Source organism: Osmia bicornis, chromosome 2, assembly GCF_907164935.1.
Source record: "Osmia bicornis bicornis chromosome 2, iOsmBic2.1, whole genome shotgun sequence".
Lineage (NCBI taxonomy): Eukaryota > Metazoa > Arthropoda > Insecta > Hymenoptera > Megachilidae > Osmia > Osmia bicornis.
The window spans coordinates 11,387,187-11,401,079 of NC_060217.1; the positions used below are offsets into that span (position 1 = coordinate 11,387,187).

The 13,893-nt window shown below is 33.4% G+C and overlaps 1 protein-coding gene across 1 annotated transcript; it reads left to right on the top strand.

Annotated features, from left to right (window-relative positions):
• The first annotated feature begins 2,077 nt into the window (after nucleotides 1-2,077).
• LOC114871442 lies at nucleotides 2,078-12,832 on the top strand. The gene is made up of 6 exons (XM_029177351.2): nucleotides 2,078-2,692; nucleotides 3,970-4,249; nucleotides 5,044-5,052; nucleotides 11,106-11,311; nucleotides 11,743-12,010; nucleotides 12,695-12,832. Exons 1-6 carry the CDS (start codon nucleotides 2,523-2,525, stop codon nucleotides 12,830-12,832), a joined length of 1,071 nt encoding a protein of 356 aa, XP_029033184.2. The 5' UTR covers nucleotides 2,078-2,522.
• The last annotated feature ends 1,061 nt before the right edge of the window (nucleotides 12,833-13,893 follow it).

Genomic DNA, 13,893 nt, shown 5'->3' on the forward strand with positions numbered 1-13,893 from the left:
TAAAAAGGTTTACAGTAACGATAGTTGCTAAATCACAAGCAATATTTTCCATGAAAATCACTAGTAACGTATTACGAGAATGACGCTCCAACAGCAAGTGCGAGGACGATGAATTATCTGACAGTTTTGTTACTCACGGAACTCATTTAGCGAACACGTAGTCCCTTGTACTGTTCGTTCTCTTCGTATTTACTTTTTCCGAGGGAACGACGTCTCTGAATGAGTTATCGCGTCGAGCCCTTGAGCCCACTCAATTATCCTAATGAGCAGAAACGCCAATAGACCGCCACATTTTCAGGGGTACATCTTATTTTTAAACCTATTCCCGCGTTGACGAATTTGCGGATGCTAGTCATCCCGTAAATGAAACATTCCCCTACGAAGAGACTGTCGATGAGAAAAAATCTCTTCAAGATTTTTCAATTCACAGCTTCAAGTATTAAATAGAAGTTTCAATGATCTTGATGTACATATCTTATAAAGGTCATTGCCTTGAGTAATTTCATTTATACATGTACTAATCACCATTCGATATTCTGTATAATTACCGAAGTTTTATCTACACGATGAATATTGATTTATGAAAAATTTTCAATAAGAAATATTTTCTGTTAAAAGAAATTAATAGCAATAATAACGATAAGTAAAAGATTTGAAGACCTTTAATCCTTGAGGTAAGCATAAAAGAAAGCAGTTGCAAAATTGCAGCCATAGTGTACTCGCATAAGAATGCATAGTTTCTTTATGGGAGACACAGGGGCAAATATTCCATTAAATATACGTTTATCTTGGTAACGGTATTCTCGTGCACGAGAATCGCGTACACGTAATGCACCACCTATTCCGAACATCCGTATTTAATAGCCTTCATCGCAACTTTTTACCTCAACTTTGCCTCCGATGAAATTTCGCTTCGTTCTGCTTGATCTGCCTGGTATTTCGCATAACTACAGGGTTATCCAAAAGGAACATCATTACCTTAACACGTCCTTCATACAGATATGAACTAGGCTTGATTTTCGATAGAAGTCCATCATATTAATTGTTTGGAACTTTATTATGTCTAAGATTTGTTAAGAATAAAATGACTTCAGTATAGTAGCTGGAGATCTTAATTACAATAGAAAATTGCAATTTACTATGTCGTAATTTATTTCATTTTATTATTATCGACAGGGTGGTATGTTACGACTTTTAAGACTCAAAATTAATCCAAAACGAAAAAAAGAGGCCACAACGAAGTGAAAATAAAAACAGACTCTCTAATCATCCCGCCGAAAGTTTCAAATCGAAGGTACAATTCGCCGACAATATCAAAGGGTCGGTGATTTACGAGACACAACAAATTACAAGAATCTATTTATACAAAAGAAAAAGCAAAAAGCAGAGAAGATGTAGAAAAAGGAACACGGAAATCTCCGCGGCGTCGATCCGTTAAGATTCCAAAGGCGAAAAACTATTTCTGGTAGTCACGTGCGAACCGCAATGCCGCAAAAGTCCCCAGCGTGCCGCGTTTCCCTGTCCCGCATCGGTTAACTTAGATTCCTCGACGAGCCACCCATCAAAATGATAAACTTCTCTCCTCCCATGAAAGAAACCGAGCCGAGCGTCGGTGCATTTATTTTCGTACTCTACTTACCCCGCCTCAGCAGGATAGTATGTATACCTTCTCAGAGTTCGTGTTTTACAATCTGCAATACCGACGTTATCGAAAAATCTCATTTGTGTCAACTCTTCTGTTGCGCGCTCTACGATTGATTTTGAGAGGCTAAATAAATACGTACATATAATACTAATTTGGATGTCAGAGAGTTTTGTATATGCTAATTTGGATGTCGTTTACAGGTTTCTTCTATTTTACAAAAGTTGGCCGCGTGGTGCAGCACCAGTATGTTGCGGCAGTGACTACAAATGTAGAAGACTGGACATACCTTTGTTCTCGATGGGTCATGATTTAGAGAGTCCCAGACACCCCCAGATGGAATTAGATTATGGTTCTAAATATGGCGCTACTAATCTGGATCCACGATGGGTCGGCAAGGTAGAATGATCGATCCAATTGCGACGTTGTCACTTCTATCATGGTTCCAGATAGGGAGAGTGGGGGCTAGTTAGGATGGAATCGCAAATATTCGGTGACGGTGGTGCGCGACCAGGGTGAGAAAAAAAGCATTGTCGCAAGAAAGTGAATTTGGATGAGCCTAGTGAGACACGTGGGTCATGTGTCAATTGGACGAGATCGAACACGACCTCGTACAGCGTCGCGGTGCCATTATTTGCGGCGTTCCTCGCAATTACGCAACGACCAGTGACCACGATAATGAACACTACGCATGAGGATCCTTAGTGGCTATGTTCCATCGATATTTTGTTGACCAATTGAGATCGTGAACGAACAGTGTCCATCGATATTGCTCTGACGGAAGCCGAATGTTCGTTTGGAACCGAGCTCCCTGAAAACGGGAACCGTGGAACTCTAGTTTTGACAACGATGGTCCTTTGTGTTGTTCAAGGTTACCAGCATGAGCTTTTGGTCCCGCAGACGATTTCGTATTACTCCGCTACGAGCGTTGGCGGCGTTCTTCCTCATGGTCATGCTGTTCTGGTACAGTCTCAGTCGGCAAGAAACACCCAGGCAACCATGCAGCGTCCCCGAGGAATTCACGGAGAAACTACACGAGCTTGCCTACAGGTCCATATGGTTGAGTCCTACTGACTATAGATAAGTTCTTATGAGACGAAGTGCAGATAGCGCATGCTGGATTGTCCACTATTTGAATGCTGACCTGTTCTCCACTCTTGCATGTATGACCTTGAGTATTGCACGGAGATGCAATTACGTCTCCAGCAGGAGATCTCAACGTTGAATGCACTTTTGTCCTTCCTTATTGTATAAACTTATCGAATAAAGTTATCGCTTTAGTTTACCTTGATCCTTACCGGAAATACCTCACTGTAGATTGAGTTTGAGAAGGAGTTTCAGGGATCTTAAACTCTTTTAGTCAATTTGAACATAGAAAGAGATAATAAAAGATAGAAGAAAGTGTGACGAGGAAAAATTAGATGGTGTCGAATAGAACACCACCTGATTCAGGCATCGATTCATGTACTTATAATAAAATAGGCATATCCAATAAGATTATTTTAAATGGGATTTTATACTTTGTGATGCATCAATCGAAGCATTTTTCTATTTCCTACAAAAAAGTATTAAGCTACTTAGGTCCAAACCTGATTAGTTCAAAAGATTTGATATACATCAAAGCATACAATTCCATTCAAAAAAATGGATATGACCTTTAAATCTTTGAAATGCCTCCACTTCCGGTACTAACCATAATGTATCACGTAATGTTTCATTCAACGCCATTTAAATTTTTCCCATGCCATTTTAAAGCTATAATTTATTCCAGTTGCACTATATTTTGCATATTTTATTTCTGTAGCTAAGTCAAAATAACACTGCACTGAAAAATTTAATTACTAACCTAGATAATTGATATCCAGGTGCTTCTACCCTTGATGATATCGATTGCGATGACCTAATAACCGTATCTTATTACAAGACAATTGTATTGATTAAATAATTAACTTCCACTTATTACTACCACTGCCTCTGCACGATCCCTTTCTAAATTCAAAACGTTCTAAATTCTTTTTATTATCAATTTTATAAATATTCAGATTCAATAGCAGTAAACAAACTAAAAAAAGTACAATTTCCAAAACGAAATCTCCAAGAAATTAATTACCTTCGTATAATTAAACATTTAAACGGACACAGTTGTTCTGTCCCACCAAATTTTTCAAAGAAAGTTTTAGCAGAGAGTGTATTAGATGTTGATCACCGAGAATCCCTTTCAATTACCAAACAACGTTCAGTTTCGTGACCAAAGTGAAACTTTCACTCTCCAAAGTTTCACCAGTTTAGATTACATTCAACTTGTCTATCGTGTGTGACTCCATTAGGGCTCACTTGGTGTTGGCCAAACTGGGCATCGTGCACTTTCTATGCCTCGGAGGACTCTGGGGTCAAGTTCGAATCGGTCGTGCCCTACCCTGGGCACGTAAAGTCGAACTCTGCTTGGTTGACACGTTAAGGGACGACGTTTTGATCACGAAAGCCTTCCGAGAAGTTGGACTTAGCGCGACGTATTTACACGCTGCCGGTGTGTATCGTATTCAGGAACACGAGGTTGGCGAAGACGCCCCCAAGGTGGAGGTCGTCGTCTTTGAAGAGGACGCAGTGGTGAGTTTAATTAATCCTTTCATTGCTATCGCTGCCTTTAGGCACTTGAGATATTCGCTTACACTTTACCGTGGCCATCTTTAGGTATCTAAATAATTTTATTAAAGTACCGTTGCTTTAAAAATTCTAAATAGGATTTTCGTCTTTTTCCTTGATAACGAATAATTGTTATATCATAAATTTGTGGCAGGTGATTGATTAAAGTTCAGCTATCAGTGATATAGAAAATTATTTTCTAGGACAACGAAAATATTTTTCACGTTTTGTATAAAATAAAATGTTTACTTGGTCTCCGGATATGCAGATTCTTAGAACAGCTAAAAGTTTATCACCAATTTTAGTATTTGCTAACGATCCATCTTTGCATGAAACACGAGGTTGTAACGATTTCTAGACCCATAAGAACCGTAAGTTTAAGCTCTCAAGTGTCTTCCGTTACGAGTTGTAAATTTAACGAGGTGGCGCGAATATTCTACGCGATTTACGAGATGCATTTTACATATTGCATAACTAGGACAACAGAAGATCACTCCTTGGCAGGATTTTTGGCAATAAACCGGTGAACTTTCTTTTATTAGCGTCACTTGAAGTTCCGCAGACGGAAGTGTTCTACTACGGTAGTACACAGAAGTACCTTATTTTCCAAAAAGCATGTTCCATTCGCTAAATGTTGAATATGTCAGTGAAATATTTATGGCGTTTGCAAAGAAATATCTCCTCCCGACTTCAATTTTTAAAATCAGAAAGAAAATGTTACACCAGAAGGAAATGTAATTTATGTTTTCCTTTTGCAGACACGAATGGTTAGAAGAGTGGGTTGGACAAGAAGGGTGCTTCCTCCTGACTGCGAGTTTTCCCCCAGCCTTCAATGTTTTCCACCGCAACTAGTTATACCTCCCTTGCCAGCGAAACAGTTCGGCGGTCGACTAATGCCTGTCCCGAGGGAGGGCATCGAATTGCAAAAATATCACTATCCTAACGATTGGTGGCTCGAGGTGAAACCCACCGACTGTACCGAGCCCCAAGGAACAAACGCGTAGTATACTACTCAATTTTATTGCAACCATGTTTCACGGTGACAAGTTTATCCTAGAAGTTGTCTTTTAGGGTCGTCGTAAAAGAAACGGTGTTCCTGCTTACCACATACGATCGTGTTCCAAAGTTGCTTCATTTTTAACCCTTTCGCTGTATGCAACGATATATACATAATATTATGTACTGAAATACTTGGATAGAATTTGTGATAAATAGTTTAAAATTATATTCTATTCAAAAAATTGACGATAGTATATTAAGTCTATCAAATAGACTGGTTTTGCATTTTTTAACCTTTATAGTACAAAACGGGGTAAATGATCATTTTTTAAATTGAAATAAAAATGATTAGTACAAAATTTTAAATCTTCTTTAAATTATAGATTGCTGAATTAATTACCGAGTGAATAAATAATTTAGAAAATTTATTTGGATATGTACCTACATCTGGTTGCAGTACTCTAAGGGTTAATAAAATTAAATAACGCTTATGTAAAAAATTTGTAAAATCGAAAGTATGTTTATGCTATTATATAGTAAAGGTATATGTAGTCAACAATTTTCCTTGAAAGTATCAAAGTATATTATAAATATATTATTTATTGAACTTTAGTGACCAAGCATACGTCGTAGCGGAAGGGTTAATATAGGTGGATTCGTTTTATAATAGAGTTTTTAGATATAGACAATTTTCAAATAAAAATTGAAGAACAACATCTACTGGATAAGTTAATAATTTCTAACGTGTATTTAAGAGACCATACAACTTTATGGAATTGTACTTAGTCTGTTCGAATTTTCCTGTTAAATAAGTTGTTAATTTTGTACGTGTATTTAGGACATTGTACAACTTTCCAGAATCCTAATTAGAATTGATAGAGCAGTTTCTTAATTTTATGTTTCTAATTTAAGAATTGTGAATATGACAGCTTCCATTTTTAGAGGGTTCTGAATGTTTCCGTTCTTCCAGCTTTTAGATATGTTAAATGAATAAAAATTGCTAGTAGAAAATTAAAATTATTTCGGTGAAAAATTGAAAAAAAAGGAAATGAAATGGTAAATCTAATGCACGAACATTAGGAAAATGAAATTTTCAAATGTACATTAAAACGAATGAAAGTTAAACGATTAAAAAATCAGGAACAATGTTCCTCTCGACCATTATGTTTAGTAAAGAGTACTTTTTAGAGACAAGTCTGATTGTGAACCCTTTGCACTTTGTTTACACGTTGATTATCGAAAGTCGAATAATTAAAAAATGAAAAAGAGGAAGAATAATTTGAATTAGAGTTAATAATTTGTTAAGAATGTTAAGTGACGAACTAGAAACTTCTATTGAGAAATTAACCCTTTCGGGATGACCGCGACGTCTCGAAGCACTGGACAATCTGTTGTCTGACTTTTTCAACCCTTTGAAAGGGTTAAGAAGTATAGTCCTTCAAGTGCAAATTATCTAATAGACATAACTTCTGATATAAAAATATTAATTCAAATATTTATTTCAAAATATTTTTCACGAAATTTAACTATATATGCGTCTATAATAACGAAAGGGTTAAGCAATTATATGATATCTGCAGTAAACGATATAATCTGATAATGTGTCTTATTATGCATATACGGTAATTTCCACTGTGATAGTTGACACTTTGTCTACGATCCTACTTGTACGTGAATGTCGTTTGAATTTCTATAAGAATACAGTATACATATTATAAGAAATTATCTTCCTTGTCTAAGAAAGTAATTAGAAATACTCATATTAAATACTTGGGATGATAAATGATATAAATAACTAAAGATTCATTTCTAAGTTTTTTTTAAAAATATAAGCACTATCTCATAAGATGATTAATGATTTCAATATAGTAATCAAAACGTTAACATGTTACATTTATTTATTAATTCATCAACAGGTATGTGTTTATTTTATTTGTAAATAGAAGATAGTATGTTGATTTAATGTTTATCGTAATTTAACCCGTAGATATTCAAGAATTAATTTTGCTGAGTCTAATTAATGATATTCTATATTATTCGTTAAAGAACATCTGTCGAAAAATTGTTAATCTTTAGTACGTTAAATACCATGTGGGGTATTTAAGAAGAATTAAAAAGTACCATCAATATTATCATATAATTATAATTATTTCGTGAAGTGTAATATACATATATAAGTCTGTTTCCACTGTGAAATTTAACGTGTTAATTATTCTCACTCAATTTCCCGAGGTTACAGCTTGATAACGTATCGTCGGGAAAATATCAGTTGTTAATATTCGAGTTCACCGCGACTACCACGTAAGAACACGATATATCTGGCGCATGATTTGTCATCGTTATATTTGACGCATCCTGCGTTACGTATGCGACACGTTATCACATTTGTCTTACTGTAAGATAAGGGGTTGGAACATCGTATCGAAAGTGCAAAGGGTTGAATTTGCCATAAATCATACACAGAGCCGCAATAAGATGACGAAACTGTAGCATGAGCTATCATTTTTACTAGTAATTTTTATTAATAAATTTTTTGCAGTTTTTCAACTTCACATAGACAAATTTTTTAATTTAATTTCTCTTAACTTTCTCCTTCTTCCTTTCATTATTTTTCGTCAATTTTACTGCGGTTCTGTATATAGCCATTGTAAATGATAATTGTACGAATTACTTACCATAATTAATCCTTACTATGTACTTCCTTCGAAGCGTCGAAAGATAAAAAATAGACCGATTGATATGCTTCCTTCAAAGCTTTGATAAATACAATTATTTATACGTGTTTATACTGACAGCTTTTTATATACGACACCGTGACAAACAATTGTTTCATAATTTTTTCACGTTTCTACCAGTGAAATCTCTCTTAAACTGATATTAATCCTTTCGCTAGGGCTGTTTATGTATTAAACGTAAATAAACTAATTTTGTTGATGAAAATTATTTACCAGTGGAGCTGGTTTTTTTCTACATTTTTGATGACTATCACTAAATTCCATCTGGTCAGAATTATTCATATCCACTTTCAATCTCCAATTTAATTGAATTCATCCCCTGTTTATCTCATTACCTTCCATAATTTCCACCTTTGATCCTATTATTGATAGAATTTGCATTTAAAATTTATTACTTAGTTTAATTTTATTCATGATCCATAATAGCGAAAGAGTTAAATTGATCCTTTTATAAGCGTTAAGTAATTCCGTGTTTGTACATTCTATCCATTAATTGCATTCTCGATCAGTCCTAGGATGTTATTGACAATAATTCACATCCACGATCACCTCATTGCAATGTTATATAATATGTCCGAGAGTACTAGTTAGTGATTGGAACGATATTGACTCAATATTATCAATTTCAGTACGCAAATTATGATACCATATTGAATAGTATCAAACGTATAGATATCAAACGGAATTAATATTCGTTTGATATTTCTATGAAAACACCAATATCCATTTGATACTCTGCAACATTTTTTAAATAAATCCTTCGCAGGGTTTTGATCATTCGCCTATTTAAATGATGAGTTAACTTCATTCAAAATGAAATGGAAAGTGATTACAATTTACAATGAATATTTTTCTAATGCTCACAGTTGATAGTTTCGGAACTTCATCAGGTGAGATTATTTCCGATTTGTTCGGTGTTTTTGGATTTACTGACAACGGAAAATGGTATCTTTGACCCTCGAACGCGCGTCAAACTTTTTGGCACCGACGTCGTTCCAGTTTTCGCTGATCCTTTTATTATCCGTACAGTTTCTCGGTATTAAAGTCGGTCTTCGTAAAATCGCGAAGGCGGGACCAGACACCGGAAATGAAAACGGCTCAAGCTTATCCTGTTTCATCCGTTACAACAACGTCTAACATCAGGCGTGTCCTTCTTACGCTAGGATAATTCAGGTCGGGGATCAAAATTTGGTTTCAAACAATAATTGACAAATAATACATTTAACTGAAAAATGTTTTTCACTATTAACAATTACTGATTTATATATTTATTCATTTGTAAATTATACGAATAAATAATTTGGTTCATTTTTCATTTATTTTAATATCTCATTTTCGACCTAACGAAAATTACATTGTTTGTTCATATACAGAAACTAACAATTAAACGGATGCAAACGGAAGACCTTGCAAGGGGAACCTCGAGATAATGGAAGATTCTTGACAATAGACTTCTGGTGACAATAGAATGTATAGTAGAATAGCGAATAGCTAACTCGTAGTAATAGAATATAACAGACCATGGAAAATTAACAATAGAAATGTCTACATAACAATTCATTAGATAAACATTAAGAAATTACCTTTTTTACTAAATTTCACTCTCCATTTTATCATATTTGCAACATAATCGTCATAATGAGTCAAGGCTTTAAATATTAAAATGAATGCTTATTCTTTTAAGGTGAATGAACTTCTTTAATGGAGCCGAGTTATTGCCTTAATTTGGCCCAGTTGTCTAAGATTTGGTACAGATAAAAAAGAAAGTTCCCAGAGGAAAAGAAACGAACCTAAGATGAACGTGTCCCCTTATTGGAATTAAGTGGGGAAAATATAAAAGAAAGTTAAACTGATCTAAGTTTTCGAATCATCCAGTGTCACTAAACGCACGAGGATGTGCATTGTAACTGAAATCAACAAGAACATTGAATATATTGTTTAAAAGTGGGTGAAACATAATTTCAAATGTGATTTATATACCTTCTCCTATATATCGAAGAATAAAATAAAATAAAATAAAATAAGTGATGTTATAGTGTTTTAAGCTATAGAGAAGAATAATTACATAAACTGTGTGCTTTTCATATTTTGATTATGAACATACTTACACGAGTGAGTATTTATTTTAATTTAATCCTGTGATATTATTAAGTGTTTTTTTATATCTTCAGAAAGTCTCTTTATACGAATATACTGAATTTAAATATGAATATTTAAAGTGAAAATAAATTTTATTAAAATTTGAAATGGATAAAAGGAAACAGTGAAGATGAAATTGTCAGTACATTGCCCATTAAAATAATTATAATAATTTATTACATTAAACATCTGTATTTCTTTAATATTTTACTAATCTCTAAAATAATCTAAAATTTAAGAAAAAGTGAAAGGAGTATATTCTGTTTTATCTGAAAAAAAAAAGAAATAATGAAGTTAAGATTCCCACGACATTGTACGTTAAAATGATTATCCGAGACCCAAGTAGAAAGCAGAATCGTCAAAGGAACGTCTTTGTAAATACACTCACGTATCGTTTTACGTGCATGTGTGTATTTGTATCACCTGACACATCACAAAGTACCAAGAAACGCCAGTTTCTCTCATCATTGATAGCATCACCGATGCTTATCACTGAATTCTGTCACGGTCCTTTCATTTTCGAAATTGAAGGAAACGTCAAATACTTTCAAGGTTTTCTAGAAAAATACTTTGTTCACAGTGAATTCAATTGGATCGAATAATTAAACAATTCGTGTCCTATCAGAAATCAGCCATCAATCTTATTATTTTCATTGATTTTTTAATTGACTACGAATTTTAATTTATCACCTTTTTGAACACATTGACTGCCAAGCAAACGCTATGAAAATTTTATTAGTCATTTTTATTTTCATTTTTATTTTTAACAAATTTTGAGTTATTATTGTCACAATATTTAATTAATAATACGTATAATGGATTTCTATAAAAATTTAAGTGCCACCCAAATAGGGAGGGATGATATGGCAGTCAGTGTGTTAAGGGTATTCAATTCAGTTCGATTTAATTTAATGTATATAAAGCCAATGATTCATGCCTGCCCCCAGTACTGTTTTCTACTTCCATTTTTCATCCTCCTGCACGAGACTATTCAATCAGAGGAGATTTATAAACTTATAAGACCGTACAAGTATTATCAACGCAGACCATCGCGATGGCCACGATTTCACGATGGTCACAAATCATCGAGGTTCTATCGTTTTAGGAGGATCCCATCGGAAGACTATTATTCACGCAGGTCAACTTATTACAGGTATGAATTGAATATTAAATTATATGGTAGGAAAATGATATAAAAGCAATAAAGAAGAATAGGGTAATAATTTAACCTGTTTGCTTTTTATATTCATTCTCATTTATTCTTTCTCTGTGACGTAAATTGAATGATAATAATAAATGTATGAGAAATATTTAAATAAAAAATTGAAATTTTAACAGACTGTTATATTTTCAAGCAATGATATTTGAAATTGATAAACTCTCTGTATGAATTTACTAGGATAATAAATTTATTAAAGAGAAATTAAAAGAGGAATTCCCATATTTTACGTATTGAATTTTATTCAAAAATCAAAGGGAATCGCTTTCAATTGATTTCAGCTCAAGTAACTTGGTAAAAAATGGATGACAATCTGCGGGCGAGAAAACCCTATTATTGTTTACGAGGGAAATTAGTTTTGTTAGAAAAATTAACGAGATGCTTGTTCGACGTTTCAGATATCGTTCACCGAGGAACGATTTCGATGGACGGGTTGAAAATCAACCCTATACTATTGTGATCCAACTACCTAAAGCAGAAACTAAATATAGGGATAATAATTATCGAGAAAGACAGAAAAATTATGAAAGAGATACTGTTCCGACGTACAACAATGAAAATGACGATATTGATGAAGAAGAGGAAATGGAATCTAAAGTGGGCAATATTAATAATAAAAAAGTAGAGATAAAGGTAAGTGGAGAAAAAATATGGAATACATTTTTAAACAGAGGTGGATCCATAGGGGGATAAAATGAATTTAAAATAAAATATGTACATTGTAAAATAAAATTACTTTTGCTAGTATCCTAATTTTATTTATTATTTTCAAATAAAGTAAATTATTTCCATTTACTACCTATTTCACAAAATATCAAATTTTGGAATCTGCTACAATTTTGCAAATTGTGTCATGGAATGAAAACATGGAAATCTTGTGGAATGATATTCTAGAGGATGTCGTACAAGGAATTTGTCTTTATTTTAAAAATTCGTTGTTTGCATGCATGAGGCAACAATGAACATGACGAGGTGAATTTAAATCAAATTGTGATGCCTTCTCGAGCGGATGAGAACGGACATGCCGTAACATAATTCGAAATTCCAGGGTAGGATTGCAATTCTGGAATTTCGTGTGAATGCATTTAATGCAATGCAACCTGCGAATACAGTAAATTTAATGACCGTTTTAGTCACAGAATTTATCAGTATTACTTTTTAAACGCATTGTATATGAAATTTCATTTTAATAAAGTAATACGTTGCTTTGAATATTCCTTGAACAATGATCCACTAATAACTTTTCACTAAAAGAAAAATTGAAAAATTAATAAAAATTTTCAAATTCTAGCCTAATACTGTTTTTTATATTTACAGATGATTAAAGGAAAAAATCCAAAGCTGCACATTCAAATTTCAAAATCCGATAATGAAAATAATTTGGAAATTGTGGATAAATCGAGCACCACTAGCATGAATTTACCACGATTATTCAATTACAAAACCATTATTTAAAATAGAAACGTTCTGTATAATTGCAATCTTATCCAGATGATAATTAAACATTATAGGTATCAGAATTTTTTATTTTGAAAATTGTATATTCTTCCTTGAAAGCTTTTTTTATAGCTAATTTGAACAAATAAATGAATGACCTGAATTTACAATCCGAATAATTTTCAAAATAACAAACTCTGTTTTCATTCCTGTTATTGTCTTTGTTTTCCTGTCAATTAACCAGAAGCAGAGGTATAAATGCCACCTGAATGGAAGGAGTCTGGGTCATAGTCCTCTAAACAATAGTATTGATTTTCAGCCATACCACTTTCTTCGTAGAGCATTGTTTCGGAAAAACGCAGTCCTTTCAATTGCTTAATAATAGGAATGTATTGGGTAATTGATTACGAATCCGTTGAACCCTCAGAAAATCACCGTTCAATGAAAAGAAAAGAAAAATAAAAGAGGCAATTGTGTGGCTTGGAGGTAATAAGAATTTAACACATTGATTGCTCGTTAAGAATTCATTCCTATTGACTTGCATTTAATTATCGAATAATTAAAAGAATTAAAGTTAAGAAAAATTATACTATTAAGGGAAGGTAGCAAATGGAAAGTTTAAATTGAAAAATAGGAGAATAATATGGTGACATTGACGTAACTAGAATTTTTCTCTGAGGTGTGCCACATTCTTTAGAAATTTTGGAAATTTAAAATCTTGGAAACTTAAAGTTTGGGAATTTTGGACTTCTAATATTTTGGAATTTTGCACTTTTGCAATATTACAATTTTAGAATAGTGAGGGGGCCGGTCTACTTTGAATAAATGATTTCTAAGTTTTCAGATCAATTACATAATGGAAAGTGAAACTTAGTATTTCCATTAATTAGAAAACCAGAAGAAAATACGCACCGCAAGTATCACCGCGAAATCATAAATTCATTAAAATCAAAACAAGATTCTTCAGTTTGAAAGGCAAACAAGCGACAAGCTCCGGGTCTCAAAGAAGCCATTAATTAATTTTCTCGAGTAAGCGGATCCTTTCTGAGGGAATGCAAATCTTGTTTCGTAAAGGCGCA